This window comes from Balaenoptera physalus, assembly GCF_965194825.1.
Source record: "Balaenoptera physalus genome assembly, chromosome: 4".
Classification (NCBI taxonomy): Eukaryota; Metazoa; Chordata; class Mammalia; order Artiodactyla; family Balaenopteridae; genus Balaenoptera; species Balaenoptera physalus.
In genome coordinates, this window is record NC_138891.1 from 65,523,314 (window position 1) to 65,543,842 (window position 20,529).

At 43.2% G+C, this 20,529-nt stretch overlaps 1 protein-coding gene across 1 annotated transcript; it reads left to right on the top strand.

Annotated features, from left to right (window-relative positions):
- Nucleotides 1-15: 15 nt before the first annotated feature.
- HRG (histidine rich glycoprotein) lies at nt 16-19,871 on the top strand (the record flags this gene model as incomplete). Its single annotated transcript, XM_082461606.1, is given in 15 exon segments — nt 16-1,765; nt 8,472-8,654; nt 9,323-10,198; nt 10,200-10,257; nt 12,126-12,242; nt 13,003-13,093; nt 14,257-14,360; nt 14,362-14,424; nt 15,423-15,503; nt 17,586-17,687; nt 19,152-19,346; nt 19,350-19,638; nt 19,641-19,669; nt 19,673-19,843; nt 19,845-19,871. Coding segments are annotated over 13 exon segments (1,461 nt in total). The 5' UTR covers nt 16-1,765; nt 8,472-8,654; nt 9,323-10,064.
- Between the last annotated feature and the right edge of the window lie 658 nt (nt 19,872-20,529).

Here is a 20,529-nt window from a genome sequence, read left to right on the forward strand (position 1 = left end):
TAACTGTTCACGTGCACACTGGGCTGCATCCCTCCTAAACCATCCAAGGCCCCATGCCATGGATAGATGCCTCTCATATCTTCTGCCTCTCTCTTTGTAATGACTTCTTACTTTTAGCTAATTGTTTCTGATGTAGGGCCTTACTTAAGAATGTCCTCATCTTTCTGAGGTTAACCTAAAACAAATAGACTGAAGATATTTCTCCAGCAAACATGGGTTTATTCAGGATCAGCAGAGGGTTGTGATTTGGGGTCTGCAACTGTGGAGAGCCACATGCAAGTCCCCAAACAGCAAGCGAACGAGAAGGCCTTCATGGAGAGGAAAAGGAAGCTGGAAGGGCCATACTAAACAAAAAGTCCGTGGCTTTTCATTGGCTAAGTCCTTGCCAGGAAAGAAACGTCTTTCTTCTTCCTATAGGACTGTACTATGGTCACAGGTGAGAGCTCTCCCTTCTGCTCTCCCAACTCTATGAATTGAGGTTTCTGTTTATTAATTTTTTACATTTCTCCCCTTTTAATCAAGATCTTTCTCTGAAAGCATCACTGATCAAGAGTTGGGTATTCTTGTTTCAATGGCTTTTTGTCATTCAGTGTCAGGAAGGACCTTCCCTGGGTGTAGTGTCTCAAATCAAAGGGAAAGTACGAAGATTAGAAACCTATTAAGGTCACATTTAAATGACAAGAGGGGTAGGAGGGAGAACTCTCAGGCCATCTTTATCTAAAGTTCATATGTTATCAAGATCCTAGACATTGGAGATCATCTGGAGCATTATATAATCAAAATTTTGGCAACAAGCTTCCAACAGGCCTGTTCTGGATATCCTGAGAAAGCTGTCTCATCAGCTGTCATCTGCTTCATTTCTGGGAAATCTTTACTTTCAGGTCACCAGATGATGGGCAGGTCCAGTTAGGGTTTGGCACTTTCTTTAGGTGTGTCACGTGAATCCAAGAATCTATTCCTTGGAGTTTGGTGGCACAAGAGCTGGCTAGCAGTACCTGATAGAGGCCTTTCCATGAGGTTGAAGGAGAGTTCTTCTGGAGAAGTCTTTTCAAAATAGATAAAATCTCCAGGTTGCAAGGTGTGATGCTTAAGGTCTTTTTCTCCCGAGGGCACACCGTGAAAAGATTACTTTACCAAAACATGGTTATTTTTAATAGAAACAATTAGGGCCTTTGCAACATTGGAATAGTTCTCCTTTATCAGTCGTGGGTCAAAAGAAGCAGGAGCCAAGTTCATTGGGTGCCCTGTGACCATCACAAAGGGTGAGAGTTTATGAGTTCCAAAATAGGCAGATCTGAGATTTAGAGGGACCAATAGAAATGATTTTGGTCACGGTAGTTGGAGGGCCTCTACAGATTTTTCCCATTGAGTCTTCATGATGTTGTCAAACCAGAGGATTGAGGGTGGTGAGCCCAATGAAAGTGTTGTAAAAGCGACCAAACAGCACATATTTGTCGAAATACCTGGCAAATAAAATGTGTTCCTTGATCATTATGAAGTTTGAGAGGAGTTCCCCAGACAGGGAGAATCTTTTCCAGGAGGACTTTAGCTACAGAAGAGGCAGTAGTCTGTCTGCAAAGGAAGGCTTCAGTTTGGTGTGAAAACATACAGACCATGACTGAAATATATTTATATCCATTAGATGGAGAAGTTGCATGAAATCCACTTGCCAGGCCTTGAACTGTCCATCTGGCAGTTTAAAATGTCTGGGAACGATACAAACAGGCTTCCCTGGGTTGCACTTTGGACAAGTGGGACAAGTGAGGTAGGCACTTTTTTCGACCTTATTAATGTTTTCCTACCAATATTGGTTCATGAAGTCTCTCATTTTGTCAGGAGACCGATGGTTTAATGCACATACAGTGGTAAGGAGTGGGAATTTTAGAATCTCTGGTAGGACTGTGTTGTTATTTGGTCCAAACCAGAGTTTCTCTTTTTATAAAATCAACAATTGCCGAAAATCTTGTTTTTCTGAGCGCAGTTTTAGGGCCTCTCCAGCTAGTTTTTCTAAATTAGCATTTGGGGAAATATCCCTTTGGACCATGACAGAGGTTTGGCTACTGTTGGTCCCTTTAAGGGCAGCATTGCTTGCAGAAATCTCAGCAAGGTAAATTTCCCTTACTTTCCAGAGAGTCCAGTTTAGAATGCCCCGGGATCTTAATAATAGCTAAAGCAGCAGGTTAAAGTATTTCATTTAATAATTCCCAAATGTAGGGGCCATTCTTAAATTTTATTTCCATGGAAGTAAGGAAGACACATTTTCCCCACAACTCTCTAAAATCATGAGCTACTCTGAAAGCATATCTACTACCAGTATGAATATTGGCAGTTTTGTCCTTGGCTAAAGGACAAGCCTGTGTAAGAGCGTATAATTCAGCCTGTTGAGCCAAAGTAGCCATAGGTAAAGATGCTGCCTCAATACCATCAAAAGGAGTTGTAATGGTATACCCAGCCCAATATCTGCCATTGTCGCCTTTAAATACAGCCCATTGTTGAACCATGAGAAATTAGCGTTACCCAATGGAATTTCCTACAGATCGTGAGGTGGTTGGTCAGCGTTAAGCAGTTAAGCAGTTGTGAGGGACTTCATCAGTGACAGAGGGGAGAAGAGTAGCCAGGTTAAGGTTATTACAACGTAAAAGAGTTTTGTAAGTAACAGTTAACAAAAGGACTTCATAAGAGGTGAGGTGACTGGCTGAGAAATGTTGAGTGTGATGAGAGTTCAGGAGGCTTCTGCTGCATGAGGTACAAAAATGGTTAAAGGGGATCCCACAATGATTTTCTCAGTAGTCTTAACCAAAAGGGCAGTAGCCGTAATAGCTCTAAGGCAAGGGGGTATCCCTGTGCCACAGAACCCAGTTGCTGGCTATAATACCCTGCGAGTTTATCATGACCCCTGTGTTTTTGGTGAGTACCCCAAGGCATTCCCTTCCTCTTCGTATATAGAAAGGAAAAAGGGAATCTGATAATTGGGATGCCCAAAGTCAGGTGAGAGTTCATCAAACTCTTCTGTAAAGCCTTGAAGGCTGTGTCATCCAGTTCTTCCCATAAAATTGAATTGGGTTATTGTTGAGTAAAACATAGAGGTTTGGCCTTAAGAGAGAAATTCAGAATCCAATTTCAGTAATAACCAACTAGCCCGAGGAAACCTTGCAGTTGGCACTTAGTTTTAGGTCTGAGGGGACTTAGGACACTATGAAATCTTATCTGGATCTAGGTGTAGTCCTTGTTCTGATATCAGATGCTCTAAATGTCAAACCTGGGTTTGGACAAGCTGCAGTTTTTCTTTGGCAACCTTATGTCCCTTTAAGGCTAAAAGCTTTAGCAAGTGGATAATGTCTTCCTGTGAGGAGGCTTGAGAAGGAGAGCAAAGAAGCAAATCATCCACCTGTTGCAACAAAGTAGAACCCCTAGGGAACTTTACATCATCCAGATCAGCCTTCAGGATTTGTAAGAAATAAGAGGGACTTTCAGTATAACCCTGAGGCATTACTGTCCAGGTGAACTGTTTTTCTTCCCAAGTAAAGACAAAAAGGTATTGTCCAGCTTTGTCAACTGGAATTCTAAAGGATGCACTGCATAAATCTATTACAGTAAAAAATTTACTTCTGGTGGGAATGGATGTTAGTAAGGTATGAGGGATAACAATGTTGTTTATTGCTCGGAGGTCCTGGACAAATCTCCACGCTTGGTCCTTAGGTTTTTCCTACCGGTAAAAATGGGAGTATGACAGGAGCTAGTACAAGGGACAATGAGACCATGAGTCTTGTAATCTTCTATTATGGGCTTTATGCCTCGAAGGGCTTCTTTACAAATAGGGTATTAATTCTGGGAAGAGGTCTTGAGGGATCTATTTGAATCTTGATGGGAAGTACACTGTGGATTGTGCCCATAAGGAAAATGGTAGCTGATTCAATAGGGACAAATGATCAGTGTTTCCAGAATCTGCTCTACTATTATCAGAGATGGAACAAAAAAAAGATGTCAAAGGATCCTTTAATTCACCTGGTGGATAACTTTGATGATGACTGTCCATTTTCTAGAATTATTTCCCCTTTTTTGGACAAAGACATTCAGGCATGATACTTCTCTAAGAAGTCTCAGCCTAATAAATGAATAACAGCAGAGGGACTAAGGAGGAAAGTGTGGGTATCTCTCAAAAGGCCTAAACAAAAGGGAATGAGTTCAGAGACAGGAACCTCTTGAGGTTCATTGGAGATCCCCACTATTTGAACTGTTTTAGCACTCCAAGCCATCTATTCTTGCTTTCTTACCTATTAACCAGTCTTTGAACCTTTGTAACTTGTCTGGGATTCTATGTGCCCCGAATGGATATACCCTTACATGTGGGAAGATTAAGATTTTGGTTGTCTTCCTTGGAGGTGACTCATCTAGACTACGAGAGAGCTGGTTTGCCAGATTCTCTAAATCTGGAGTGGACATAGTTTCCCTTCTATCCTGGTCCTTTTTACTAGAAGGGAAAGGTCCTGGTTCAGCCCATTAATAAACAAAGAGTTAAAGTCTACCCGGGTGGAATCTACATCTGAAGGAAGACCAGAATCTGAAGCCTACTGTAATATTCATGAACAGGTTTATCAGAGTTTTGTGTGCAAGCCTGAGTTTTGTTCCCATCAACAGACTTTGGAAAAGCCCTAGGAATTGCTTCATAAAGTCGCCTAGCAATTGCCTGAGCTTGATCACATAGTGAATTAGTAGGCTGGATTCCCAGTTGTAATTCTAGAGACCTTTCAGGACTTTCCTAATTAGTGGTTTTCATTCCAATGCTGGGCCTGGCCTTCACCAATGAGCCTATGAACTAGCTGATACAGGCAGAGAAACTAGTTTCATAACTTTGAATTAAATTCCTCAGCAAATCTGTGAGGCTCTTCAGTTATTTGGGGAAAACCTTTGACTATGGCTCACAGTTCAACTTTAGCCCAGGGAGTACAAGAAATTAAGAGTTTAGCCACTGGATCCTCAGAAGGCTTAATTTTAAAGAGACAGGTTCTGACAAGTGCAGAGGAAAAGGGAGTGGGGAGAGTTTCAGAGCAAAGGGAAAGTTTGGTAGAAGAATTACTGTGAGGGATTTGAAGGTATAGTGGAGGCATAGGCATGTAGAAAAGAAAGAAGACGGTGCCAGAGGCAGAGCCTGAGACAAAGAAGCCAAGGAAGAAGAGTCTCAGGCTTCAGGAGCCATTTTATCTTTCTTCAATCATTTGCTTGCCTCAGTTAATCTTTTGCAGAGGCAATTTCAGACTCCTGATAATAGTTGGGAAGCCTCAAAATACCAATTGAAATAAGCATTCCACTCAGTTCTGGAAATTTTTGACCTATTCTAGTCCAGTTTGGTTTTTTGTTTTTGTTTTTGTTTTTGGCTGCGTTGTGTCTTTGCTGCTGTGCGCGGGCTTTCTCTAGTTGAGGCAAGTGGGGGCTATTCTTTGTTGCGATATGAGGGTTTCTCATTGTTGTGGCTTCTCTTGTTGCGGAGCACGGGCTCTAAGCTGTGGGCTTCAGCAGTTGTGGCACACGGGCTCAGTAGTTGTGGCGCACAGGCTTAGTTGCTCCGTGGCATGTGGGATCTTCCTGTACCAGGGCTCGAACTTGTGTTCCCAGCATTGACAGGCAGATTCTTAACCACTGTGCCACCAGGGAAGACCAGTTCAGTTTTAAGGAAATTAAATTTTGTGAATTTCAAAAGTTCCCCACAATGGCCATTGGTATTCTAAATTGTGTTTGGTCAAGTCCATTTATTTAGTTAGAAATGAACATGAGGAAGGACCCTGGTGTTTAGACATAAAATCATCTGGAGTCCCTGTAGTGAGGGCACCCTCAAAATACTTAGATAACTGGGAGCCCATTTCTTAGAGGTTTTCCTCTAGGGTAAAGAACAATTTTCAAACAGCTCAAATAGCTTACAGAACAAACGGCTCAATTCAAATAGCTTGCAAGCCAATCCCAGCCAGTCTTAAGGAGATAGCTTTGTCCTGAAGGATCTAGACCAAAGGCTTTTTAAAGCCAGTCTCCAGAAGACAGCCATTCCAAAGGAATAGGCCAAAGGCTGAAAAAGTCGGCACTGATTCAGAAAAAAAATCCCCTTTTCCCGAGGAATGAGTCAAAGTGTATCCAGCTTCAGGAGAAGCAGCCTTTGTTCCAAAGGGAATAGGCTGAAGGCTAGCCAGTTTCAGTGAAGCAGTCTGATCTCAAATCAGACAGAAGTGCCAACTTCACATACAGAACAAGGCCTTAACGAGAAAGAGGAAACCTTCAAATAGATACTGAATAAAGCCTGGAGCTTCAAAAGCAAAGAGGGTGTGAGCTCGGATCCAGGAGAAAGCTATACCTTCAAACTCTGGGGTTGGAAAAGCAATGAGCAACAATGGGCTTAATTGTGGATACCACACCTGTTTGCTCACCAACCCTGGAGCTGTTGGGTGTCTTCTCTGGTCCCTGTACAGGCCACCAAAATGTTGACCCGAAACAAATAGACTGCCAGATATTTCTACCGCAAAGATGGGTTAATTTGGGATCAGCAGAGAATTGCAATTTGGGGTCTGCAACCATGGTGAGCCACAGGGAAGTCCCCAAACACCAAGGGAAGGAAAACTCTTATAAAGAGGAAAAGGAAGTTGGGAGGGCTATAGTAAACAGAGCCCATGGCTTTCCATTGGCTGAGCTGTTGCCACAGAAGAAGTCTCTCTTCTTCCTATTGAGCTCTGCTCTTGTCACAGGGCTTGAGTGCTCCCCCTTCTGGTCTCCCAACTCTATGTAATTGAGGTTTCTGTTAATTATTTACACTGGGCAAAAGCATACTGTGATTCTTTTGATCAAATAAGATGAAAATTAAGGATATCAAGAGACTGGGATTCATCAGAGTTTCACTCCCCCCTTATTCCATAATTATTTCAACACCAAGTATTGGTCAGATATTGTCTGCACAACCTTCAACTTGAAGGTGGAATTTTTTTTTTTTTTTTTAGCCTGTCTGAATAGTCTCCAAGTCCCAAGTGAGTTGATAGACTCACTTAACCATGGGGTAGATGGAAGTGACATTTACCTGTGGCCTGTGGTTAATCTTGGAGAGAACCAAACATTGGTCCAAGTTGGGGAACTTTCTGATTCCTTTAAAAGTTGTTTCCCAGAGGAGAAATTAAGGGCCCAGATTATATTTATTCCCAATTTTTTCACTTAAAAATTACATAATATAAAAAAAATATATTATATGTGTGTATATGTATAATATATAGACACATACACATATATGTCTGCAGACATTTACATATACACATATCTTTTGAAGTTGGACAGGTGTTGTGGGCTGCATTGTGTCCCCTCAAAATTCATATACTGAAGTCCTAACCCCCAGTACCTCAGAATGTGACTGTATTTGGAGATAGGGTCTTTAAAGAGGTAATTAGGTTAAAATGAAGTCATTAGGCTGGGCCCTAATTCACTATGACAGGTGTCCTTATAAGAAGAGGAGATTAGGATACAGATGAGCACAGAGGGAAGACCGCGTGGGGACAGAGATGATGGCCATCTACAAGCCAAGGAGAGAGGCCTCAGTAGAAACCACTCCTCTGACACATTGATCTTGGACTTCTAGCCTCTAGAATTGTGAGAGATTAACTTCTGTTGTTTAAGCCACCCAGTTTGTGGTACTGTGTTCTGGAAGCCCTAGCAAACTCATACAACAGGGAATGTGCAGATGTAACTATTGTCCTCTCTCCTGGCAGCTGTTTCTCAGAAGAGGCACATATGGCTTGGCATAATTTGTTTAAGAGCAATAGACAATATTCACACTCTATTACTCTTATCTGCCTCCTTTAAGAAGGAAAAATGACTAAGTAGGGGTATTATGTGGTGGCTCTGACCCTATTTCAATCAGGGTCTAGCAAGAAACACAACACATCACTAGCACTGTATTTGTCTTTCAGGTTCAATAAAGCGAGCGGAAGGGAATTCATGGCTCTAGTGACTACCCCTAGGTCTCAGCACAACAGTATGTAGGAAAAGCTGATTCTCACCCTCGGTGCCCTTTCCCATCCGCTCAGCGTTCCCATCTCTTTCCCTCCACCAGCATTTAGCTCGCCCAGGGCACTCCATACTGGGTGTGACCAGTGTAGCAATAATAGAAAGGCCTCATTAAGGAGCTCAACTTATTGAAACATAAAACAGTTTTGTTCTAATTAATGGCTTTCTCCCCCCTCCAACCTTGGGTTGGAGCTGCTTAGTAACACCTTGGCCAGATTCCATACTAATCCTGTCATTCTAAACTACACTGAAGCTGTCCTGTTTGGATATTTAAAAGCTAGTGTTACTAATATTAAAAGTTCAGTCTCAAATATAATCCGAAATGGGTTTCTTCCCCTTTTAACACTCGGTAAACCAACCTGTGACTCTGGGAAGTGAGGTCTGCTTTCCATACGCCTGTCCCCATTGCTTCTCTCTTCAAACTCTTCCCCTCCGTTCAGGTTCTGTCTAGAGCCTCACCAGTTCCCAGCCTTGGCTGCACATTGGAAAAACTCCCAACACCTGGATCCATCTCCAGAGATCCTGATTTAATTGCTCTGGGGGAGGCCTGGAAGTAAGGATTCTGAAAAGCATCTCGGGTGACTCACCGCAGAGAAGAGAGTGGGGAGGAAGGCAGATGCCGTGTAAGTCACTAGTAGCGGGGATGCAAGCTGGGCTGACTCCCTCTGGTCCTTTCTGATGCCGCTGGGCTCTGCTGGCGTGAGGGATCCCTGCAGGTATATTGGCTTTTTAGGAGGAGTGAGGGTGGGGGAAGCAGCTTAATCCCAGGCCTGTCCCCCAGTGCTGAGCCCCTCCCCCAATGGTCTAGCCCCTCTAACCCCTTCTCTGGGATGGGCATAGAATGGCTTGACTTCTACCCTCACCACCATCCTCTTCCACATGAACTAATTCTCTTTAGCATACTTTAAGGGTCACAAAGAACTGGAATGACATGAGTGTGCCCCCAACTTCTTCCCAGTCACACTAATTATAATAATAAAATAGCATTATTTATTTAGCACCTGGATCTGTGCTAAGAATCGTATTGGTGACTTTGTATGCATGTTTTCTTACTTAATCATCACACAAGCCTGCCAAGAGATTTTTAAACCCTATTTTATAAACAAGGAAACTAAGGATCAGAGAAGTTTTATAGCTTACCCAGCATCACACAGAAAGAGAGTAACAGACCCAGGGTTGAAATTCAGATCTGACTTCAAAGCGACAGCCTCTCAATCCTTCTCTTCTACCTGAACTCTCTTCCTTTTATGGTGTTAACCATTTAACAAGTCTCCTCCCTTCAATAATGCAGCTACATTCTACTGAGGACTTTCAGTGCCACAATCTAAAGAAGGGACTGATGGCGGAGATTTCTGGCTGTCAGATGGAGGAAAACTATTTCTGACTCCACCTCGTATACCAATGCAGGCAGTGCTTACGGTCAAAAACACACTTTGGGGGCTTCCCTGGTGGCGCAGTGGTTGAGAATCTGCCTGCCAATGCAGGGGACACGGGTTTGAGCCCTGGTCTGGGAAGATCCCACATGCCGCGGAGCAACTGGGCCCGTGAGCCACAACTACTGAGCCTGCGTGTCTGGAGCCTGTGCTCCGCAACGAGAGGCCGCAACAGTGAAAGGCCCGCGCACCGCGATGAAGAGTGGCCCCCGCTCGCCGCAACTAGAGAAAGCCCTCGCACAGAAACGAAGACCCAACACAGCCACAAATAAATAAATAAATAAATTAATTAAAAAAAAAAACACACACACTTTGGATCTGCTACCTACTGGAAATATCCAGATTTGTGCAGATCACAGTTTCACCCACTCACTGGTGGCATGTTTCAACTTTCTGTCCCCAGGACCCACTAATCATTTACAGCGTGTTGACCGATATTTGAACCAGGGGTCAAGGTGAACATACCCAGTTACATAACAAAAATGTATAAAGACTTTGTTTAATCAATTGTGTGTTTATGTGTGTGTGTTTTAGAAAATCTGTATAACCTTCTCTGCTGTGGTATCCCAGAGCAAGGAATGGTTTTCACATTTTAACAAAATGAAGTTACTCACTGCAGCACTGTTTTTCATCCTTTTGATCCCACGGCAGCGTTCCTGTGCTGTGAGTCCCACAGGCTGCGATGCTGCTGAGCCCGTGGCTGGGAAAGCTCTAGACCTGATCAGTAAAGGACGGGGGGGGGGATGGCTACCTTTTCCAGTTGCTGCGGGTCGCAGATGTGCACTTGGACAAAGTGCTGTGGAGCTGCCCATGGCAGAGCTGAGTGGGGAGATGGTGTACCAGGGGCAACTGAGACTCTAGCCCCTAACCCTGCTGCTTTGCACAGTGGATTGGCTTTGGGCAGGGTTGTCTGTTTCATTTGTGGGCTGCTCTGACTGTTCTTTTTTCCTTCAGATGAATGTTTGTTACTAGTATGTCCTTCACTATGAATCAGCCTGTAAGTACGTGTAAACACTTATGCAGAGCCCAGTCAAAGGCTCAGTACTATAAGAGAAAGATTAGAATAAACTGTGGGACTTTCTCTCAAGGAAATAATAATCAGCTCACATGCACATATATGTGAACTGCATAAGATGGGATATATTCAAGTGACCAAGTGAGTGGTATAGATGCTGGAGTGATCTCATAAAAGAACTATTACGATGGGATGGGAGAAGGCTTCCTTTGCGTCCTGAAGGATGAGCAGGATTTGAATAGGACGGTGGCCTGTGTAATGGCCTTCCAGGAGAATGCCAGGCATACCGCCTCTATGTGGGTAGGGGATCAGGAAGGAAGGTGTTAGGGAGAAGCGAAACAAAAGCAGTGGGGTTCCAGTAGTTCTCTGTGGGCTTTGGAGCAGCTATCACCTTGGAAGAGAAACTGTAGGCTTGAAGAAAGCAAGCCTACTGTTTTCACTTAAGTTATATGCTTATTCGGAGTGCATTTGAGGGCTTGATAGAGATTATGGAGGGAGTTCTGCTTCTCCACCACCACGCCAGAAATAACCTACCCTTTGGTGGAACCACTGAAATCAGGGAGGCGAGACCATGGGGCACCAAAGAGGACAAGCAGAGATATTTATACTTGTTACAGTGTTAGAAACCAAGGCCCTAAAGGTTACAGAGAACGAGAGTGGAGGGATTTAGGATTCCACTAGCAATCTGATGACCAGTAGTCCCCTTCCAGACTCTCTGCCACGCGTGTAGGACGCAGGATGCCTCAGCACAGTGCGACCTCTGAGTGGCAGTGGGGAAGGTGTGGGGGTGGGGGGGCGGATCTCCCTGCGCCTGGGAAGATAGGGGCCGGAGCAGGGACACAACTAGGAGCTACTTCACACGTTCAGGAATGAGGACATGAGGAGCAGCCCCAGGCAATGGGAATTAGGGCAATGAGAGTAAAGAAAAGACATGAGACAGTTTCAAAGAAAGACCATTCAAGGCTTGGGGACAGGACATTCTTTAAGACAAAGACTAAGGCAATAAATAATTAATGGTGCCACTGACCAGACAAAAGAAGTTGAGAGAGGGAGCTGGTTTGTAAGAGAAGAGACTGAATTTAGCTTTGGGCAAGTTGACACCAAGACAAGAAATCTGAGACTTCCCTGGCGGTCCAGTGGTTAAGACTCTGCGCTTCCACTGCAGGGGGCACGGGTTTGATCCCTGGTCAGGGAACTAGGATCCTGCAAGCCACGCGGTGCAGCCAAAGGGGAAAAAAGTCAAGCTGTATTTTTTAAAAAAGACAAGAAATCCAAGTTCAGGAGTAGAGCTGGATGAGAGGACACGACTGCATATACAGATTGGAGGCCGTGATGTGACTGTCAGCACTTATATTCTAGGCTTGTACCGTCAACACCTCCGCCCAAATCAACACTGCTTTTTAGTGATTGCTTTTTAAAGTTCAAGGGCAGAAGCAACATTGTGACCAGTTAAAAAGAGCATTCGGAAGTAACTCTCTGAAACGTTTTATTAAATAAATAGATCAAATGACGCAAAGGTAGGACATCTGCAATGACTTGGAGAGGAGCAGGAATTCTATTTAACAAATAAAAAGATTGTTTTTTTTTTTGAAAAAGCTCTGGGCTCCCACATGCTACCCACCCATTGCTTTCTTGGTATTCCCCAGGGATCCACAGCTGTCTATTATTTAGTCTTGGATGTGAAAGAATCTGACTGTTCAGTCCTATCCAGGAAACACTGGGATGACTGTGAGCCAGCTGTTTCTATACGTCCATCTGATACCGTAAGTAAACAGGGTACCATTCCTCTCCTCTTAGCGTTCTTGACTTCTGTCTATTGTGCTTGCCCAGAGTGGCTGCACACCCGGCCTAACACTGTGAAAGAATAAGAGCAGCTTCTGCCTCTTGGCTCATGAAGACTATGTTGACCTCGAGTAATATTTTCTTGAGAGCTATACCTCGGAACCCAGTTCAAGAAAAGTCAGTGGGCCCTGTAGTCCCATGTGATAGCATGACCAGCTGTGAGACCTTGAGCAAATCACCTAACGTCTAAGAACCTATGAACTTGTAGCCGTGTCCTATGAATACTGGTCCCACTAACAGAAATGGCCAAAGGGATTAGTTGCAGTCACCATGAGGAATAGGGTCTTGTTCTGCACGTTGCACGCGGGTACTCAGAGCCCAGGCTCCCTGCCAGAGGAGGACACAAAGATGGAAGAGCACAGATATAAGATTTCAACTCCAGAAAATAAGATGTTTACATACCCAGGGGTTTTAGCATTTTTTTCCCTTGCAAATATTTGGGATATGGCCATGATCTGTTTCAACAGTTTCTCCATGGTTCTCATGAGGGTTTTGGATGCTTATAGCATCCAGATCCCAGAAATACGCTAAGAAAATACAGGTTTTTGAGAGGGGGTTTGGTGAGAGAAAGCACAGACAAATTTCAAATGGTTAGTAGGAATATGGTGCCTCACTTTTTTGTTCCCTCGTGTCAACCTGAGGAAAGCAGTAGGCAATAACATAAACCCCTCTTTCTTGCAGGTGATCGGACAATGTAAGGTAATAGCTATAACACGTTTGGATGGGTCTCAGAATCTTAGAGTGAATGACTTTAACTGCACCACAAGTTCTGGTATGATCATCTGTTAAAATGCTAATTAATTCTAATTAATACAAAATTCAGTCTTACAGTGGTATCATCATATAAGACTATGAAGTACATATCAGAAATGGTTCCTGCCCTTGTGGACGTATTATTACTTGCTCTCCTGAGAAGAGAAGAGAGAGGGTTTTTCCTATTATTGGCACACCTTCTTTTAAATAAATTCAACATATAAAAATAGAAATTTACAAGAGGCTGTATGGCATCATCGTAGAGAACATAAGCTCTGGGGTCAGATTTGTTTGAGTTTAAATCCCAACCTTATCACTTACCAGTTGTGTGGTCTTGAGGGCAAGTTACTTAACCTCTTCAAGCTTTCCTCCTTTGTAAAATGAGGATAACAATAATATTATCCCTCTGGTTCCTTCTCAGAATTAAATAAAATTGCCTGTGTAGTACACTTTGCAAAGTACTTAGCACTCAAGTATTGCCATCAACATCTGAAAGTTATGTATGTTCACAAAGCAGTTATACAAAGGATGTATTATCTCCTTTAATCTCACAACAAGACTATGAAGTAAAGATTATGATACTTTCTATCTTAGAGATAAAATAACTGAGCCTCAAAGAGATTCAATGACCTGGTCCAGTGAACACAGCCAAAGTGTGGCAAAGTCATGACCTTATACCACCGGTGTTGACTCTAAATTCCATGCTCTTTTAATTCACTTTTTCAAAAAGAATTATCACAGAACTTCTTTTAAAATAATTAATCTTAACATGTTTCAACATACAAAAATTTAATAGTCAGCAACTCCCTCAGGAGGTTGCCTTAAAGAAAGATTGAGCTGTACCTTCTCCTCTCTCTGTTAACAATGCCTCTCTCTTGTTGGCAGAGACAGGAAGAGGTCATCAAAATATTAGCGCTTTATGAGTGATGGGGGTGGGGGCCTCGTGAATAAGGGTCACAACAGAGACTTGGGCATCGGAAGGATCTGGGTTTAAGCGGCTTGGCTGCTGATTGGCTGATTTGATCTTGGACAAGTTACTTAGCCTCCCCAACCCTCAATTTGTCCATCTATAAATTGGAAGCTATTGTTATTCTTGCTGCCATGCTTATATGTGTTAAGTCCTAGCATTGACATTGCTGTTTCCAACCCAGTAACCACAAAGCTGCCAACTACTTTCTCCAGTCTCTTCGGCACTGGTCAATACTAAAGACAGCCCAGTACTCTCAAATTTCTTTGAGGATACTGAGCTCTACAGAAAGCAAGCTGACAAAGCCCTGGAGAAGTACAAAAAGGGAGAATGGTGACTTTGCTTCTTTCAGAGTGGACAAAGTGAAGAGGGTTGCAAGAGTTGTGAATCACCACTAACGTTTAGCTAGAGTCTGAGGGCCCAGGCTCCAACCTGGCAGGTGCAAACTCAGCGGCACTGTCCCTCTCCGCTGGCCTCACTCGGCCAGCTGCCTTTTAAATTGAGACTCCTGTTGCAGCCTCAGCAGAGAGGCAGCAGGTACCATAGAACTGCCCTCCTTCAGTTCTTTAGTCTTCGGAGTTGGGGTGTGTGGATCTGAATATCTAACAGAGAAAAGGGAAAACCCAAACAAGGAAGAGGGAAAGACAGAAGAAAGAGCATAATAAGATGATGCGAGTCATTAAAATCATCGGGTCCTAACCTCCTTGTGTTACAATGGAAGACTGAGGCTCAGAGTGCCTATCTCACCACACCCAGTGGTGTGGCTCGAGTGGGGCAGTTCTGCCTCCCAGTCCAGGGACCGAAGTGCTTCCCACCCAGAGGGGTCTTGTAGAGCAGCTAGTTGATGTCTGTTGCGCGTTTTGAAAATGCGAAGTTAAATAGATCATGGTGCATCCAAGCAATGGAATGAATACAACATAATTACTAAAAACAACGTTTTGGATGTATATGCACTGGAAAGTGTTTCAAGATACATTGCTAATGGAAAAAACAGGTTACAGAACAATACTTAGACTATGATCCCATTTATGTTAAATAATTAGATATATGTGTATATGTGCAACATATTTAGGAAAAGGCTTGAAGGAAAAACTCATCAAGTGGATGATAATGGTACCTCTGAGAAGGGGAGGCTGGGGTGCAGGAAGGGTGATTTTTCACACTGTGCTTGATTATGTCTGTGTTATTTGAACATTTCAATGAAATAGTATTCACCTTATCACTTACGTGATAAATATTTTAAAGGCAGAGATCATCAGAAAAATGGCACATATTGGGGATTTTGAATCCTCATAGTGTTATATTGTATATTGGATCATAGGTATCCACTGTCTTTTTTACTTTTTATGTCCCGAAACCGCTTGGATTCAGTTTGTTCTAGAGAGGAGGGGAAAGAACCAATTACTACCTGGACTTCTCTGTGAGGAACTGCTCCAGTCACCACTTTCCCAGGCACTCTCATGTGAGTATAATCAGCCTCTGTGAAATACTAGGTAACATTTAGAGACCACTTACTATGGGGCAGGCGACTTTCTAAGTGCTTTACATATGTGACCTTATTAACCCACACCACCCTATGAAGTAGGTACTATTTTTATTCCCGATTTACAGATGGGGAAACTGAGGCACAGAGAAGTTAAGTGAATCATGAGAGTATCATGTATATTATAGAATTATATATGCTATATACCTCAACTTAGCACCAGGTTCTTTACCCATTAGGATTAAAGACTTAGCTAAAACTAATAACTTGCTTGTATTAAGAACTGACACTCAAGGGTGCTTTCACTCACTTCACCTCGTTTACTCCACTCAGTGACCCCATTTGACAAATGAGGAGGTAACTGAGGCTCAACAAAGGGTCCTGCCTGATGTTCACAACTGAGCTGAGGTTAGAATCCAGTCCTCCAGTTGCTCAGTCAATGGGATTGCTCCCCTAGTCACTTACACTTTGATACTCAGGTACCTGCAGGAAGATCTCCTTAATAACACTCAGCATTTGTATGGTGACTTACAGTTTACAAAGCACACATATTACGGCCTCGTTGGAGCCCTGTGACAACCCCTCTGAGGAAAAGCAAGTGTTTGCCTTCATTTCCCTGGAACAAGATGACCTAGAAGTTTAAACACTTGCCTAAGGGCACTTAGCTAGGAAGTGTTAGGACACAGAATTTTAATGGTGGCCTTTTGATTTCAAGTCCAGGGTTTTTCTGAGGTTTAATAACACATTCTCCAGGATGGAAAGAAAGGAGGCATTCATCCGTTCCTTCTCTCACTGTTCAACTTTTCAACCTCAGGCGGTTCTAGAATCCTGCTTAATAGCTACCAGGAAAGACACCCCACCTCCTCCATTTCCATCCCCAACAAACCCCTATCTTGGTGTAAGTAATGCAAACCCAGTAGAGAAACATGGCAGCTGGAGAAGAGGAGCTCAGTGCTAAGTGTTTTCCAGCATTATCTCGTTTAATTAAGCCTTCCCACAACCTGTGGATAGTTAGCATGTACTCACTTTACAAAGATAAGTCCAGGGCTTCCCTGGTGGCGCAGTGGTTGAGAATCTGCCTGACGATGCAGGGGACACAGGTTTGAGCCCTGGTCTGGGAAGATCCCACATGCCACGGAGCAACTAGGCCCGTGAGCCACAACTACTGAGCCTACGTTTCTGGGGCCGTGATAGTGAGAGGCCCGCACACCACGATGAAGAGTGGCCCCCGCGTGCCGCAACTAGAGAAAGCCCTCGCACAGAAACAAAGACCCAACACAGCCAAAAATTAATTAATTAATTAATTAATTTTAAAAAAAATTAAAAAAAAAAGACAAATCCAGAAATTTTATCTAACTTGCTTAAACTCACAACTAGTAAATGGCAAAGCCAAGATTAACATAGGTCTGTTTGACTCCAAAACTGTACTTAGAACCTCAATGCTTAACAGTCTCTTCTAAAAAAAGAGTTTTCTTCTTGTCCTAGCCTAACCTTGACAGCTGGGTATTGGGGCCTCTGGGGCATAGGGGTGCCAGCCCGTTGTAGCCTCGGTACCTAGGGTAGGACCAGCAGACAGTCACTTTGACAGGGTCTGTGCAAACCCACTTTTATACTGGCTCCCTTCTTCCCAACACTTTCCTCCAAGGGGCCGGTTAAGGTTGTGCAAATCCCTCTTCTACACCACTCTTCACTCTCTCTAGACACAGGCAACTCAGGTCTTCATGAAGAAGGTTGGGCTAAAGGCAAGGTATCAATGATGCAGAGTTCCTCCTACAGCCCATGGGGAAGCCCAGCGGAGGGGACCACTCATGGAAGGGAACCACTGCAACTCGGAATGAAACCCTTCAGAACCTACACTTTCCCCAAAGTGTTGACTAGGAAAAATGGTTAAATAGCTGATGGAGATATTTGATAATATTACCCTGATTTTTCGAAAGCCTGTTTTCCTTTCCCAAATGTCTGGAAGTTCACAACAAGAGCTGTGCACCTTCATACCACCTGCACACACACACACTCAAATACACACACACAGACACTAACAGGTTTATCTCTTCTTTATAGATCTTTGGATTCTGCAGAGCAGATTTGTCCTATGATGTAGAAGACTCTGACTTGGAAACCCCAAAAGACATTGTCATAAACTGTGAAGTTTTCAATCTTAAGGCGGGTTGCTTAAGTAGCCTTTGTCATGAGCAGTGCCAATCTAAGTGATATTTTCACACATATAGTGTATTTTGTTCTTATGGCTGTTGGTGTGTATTGTGTGTGTGTGAGAGAGAGAGACAGAGACAGAGACAGAGAGAGACAGAATGGGGAGAGGGAGAGAGAGAGAGATGTTGGATGAGGGATGAGAGGGAAGAGAAATACAGAGAGAATAGGCCCCTGGGAAAGTACAATTGCTGATATGACACAAAAAGTATGAATTTTTCCCCAAGAACTGAGGGTAAGATTTGCCAGAAAAGTAAAATCATGATCAATTCAATCAACCTCTAATGAATTTGAAAGTGGCCCTTGTAGTCAGGATTCCAGTGCTGATACTTAATAATTCCTAGCTTTTATTATTAGGCATAGAACCTAAGAAGAATGAATTAGCCTAAAATTTACTATATAAAGGTATATGAAATAAGATTCAAAACAATATTTTATATATGTCTCAGAAAGTTTTGTTCTGTACCAAGATATTCTTCACAGTATTTTTTACATCAGCAAAAAAAAAAAAAAAAAAAACCTGAGTATAATCCAAATGTCCATGTACCAACCCTCACCCCCAAAATGGAGGGGGCAGGCTTGTCACCATGAACATGGCTCCACAAGTGCAAAGAGGTAAGCGCTCATCCTTTAGGAGTAGGAGATGTTTGTACCATAAAGCCTCAACTCTTGAGAATATAAATTACAAAGCACTAGTTTTCCGAAGGTTGATCTATAGATGAGTATCATTTTATAATGTAATTTCACCAGATTATGTTGAAATGAGAAGAATAATAATAAGGAAAGTTTTCATAATACAACATTTATTCCATCTAAAGGAGTTTCCTTTACTGTGAGATTAACTTTCTGACTCTTGTGTTATCAAAGTATAATTCCTATTGTGAAATAATAATGGTGGTAGATGATAGTTTTGTTCATATTTTAAATGCCAAGTTGGCTAGATAAGAATTCAAGGAACCATTTTTTGGGGTCTCCTATTTTTTTTTTTAAATTACATTCTTTTTTTTAATTAATTAATTAATTTATTTATTTATTTTTGGCTGTGTTGGGTCTTCGTTTCTGTGTGAGAGCTTTCTCTAGTTGTGGCAAGCGGGTGCCACTCTTCATCGCGGTGCGCAGGCCTCTCACTATGGCGGCCTCTCTTGTTGCAGAGCACAGGCTCCAGATTCACAAGCTCAGTAATTGTGGCTCACGGGCCCAGTTGCTCCACGGCATGTGGGATCTTCCCAGACCAGGGCTCGAACCCGTGTCCCCTGCATTAGCAGGCAGATTCTCAACCACTGTGCCACCAGGGAAGCCCCTATTTTTAAAATTAGTTGTGGAATCCAAAAGTCTGGAAGCCATTGGTGTAAATTAAATTAAACGTCTAACTTCTTTTGTGTTACGTGATGATATTCACTCTTCTGTGTCCTTCACCAGGAACATATAAACATCAGTGGTGTGAAGCATCGTTTGGGCCTTCCCCTCCACTCTGGTGAGCACGAGCGTTCTCCTGCTGGCAGGCCTTCATTTAAGCCCAATGGATCTAGAACTCACCATAATCCCCACGAGTCACATAACTTTAGATGCCCACCTCCTCTAGAAGACAAAAATTACTCAGACAGTCCACCATTTTGAGCAGGAGTTCCTCTACCATTGCCCCCTCCAGGGTCAAGATGCCATCACCCTCATTTTGACACCAGTGGGACCCATGGGGCCCCTCATAATCATAGTTCTGGTGAGCGCCGTCCTCACAGACACCATCCTCATGGACATCGTCCCCATGAACACCATCCCCATGGCCATGATTTCTATGACCATGGACCCTGTGACCCACCACCGCATAGCCAAGGTCCCCAAGACCACCATCGCCGAGGCCATGGCCCACCACCTAGGCACTCAGAAGAAAGAGGTCCAGGTAAAGGACCTTCCATTGGAGACAAATTGAATATGTTCACTGACTCCCTCCACTAAAGAAAGGTGAAGTTCTGCCTCTTCCCGAAGCAAGTTTTCCCAGCTTCTCATTGCCAAACCACAATAATCCCCTACAGCCAGAGATTCAGGCTTTCCCCCAATCAGCCTCTGAATCATGTCCAGGAGAATTCAAGAATGAGTTTCCACAAATCTCAAAGTTTTTTTGCATATACAGTTCCAAAATAAAATCTGATTTCCGAACTTCCCTGGTGGCACAGTGGTTAAGAATCTGCCTGCCAATGCAGGGGACACGGGTTCGATCCCTGGTCCAGGAAGATCCCACATGCCATGGAGCAACTAAGCCCGTGTACCACAACTACTGAGCCCTCAGGCCACAACTACTGAAGCCCACGTGCCTAGAGGCCGTGCTCCACAACAAGAGAAGCCACCACAATGAGAAGCCCGCGCACTGCAACGAAGAGTAGCCCCCACTTGCCTCAACTAGAGAAAGCCCGTGCGCAGCAACGAAGACCCAATGCAGCCAAAAATAAATTTTAAAAAAAGTAATAATAAAAAAATAAGTAAAATCTGATTTCCTTGATGGGAAAAATGAATCATGTCCTAGATTAGAAACATAAATAAAATGTGACCAGTAATAAATGCAAAATGACAAGTTATTTTAACCTTATTTTCATACTCAACATAGGGCAAAATGTGAGTGGGAGTGGAAATGGCATGAGAAGAGAGAGACAAATGGAAAGGAGAGGAAAGATCTCAGCACTACAGATTAGAAGTTAAGTCCATCACTGGCTATTACATCACTTGAGGCAAATCTCTGATCCTCAGAATTTCTTTCTTCCTGAACTTAACTCCTTTAATTCTAGCGTCTTTCCTCTGCCAGTAC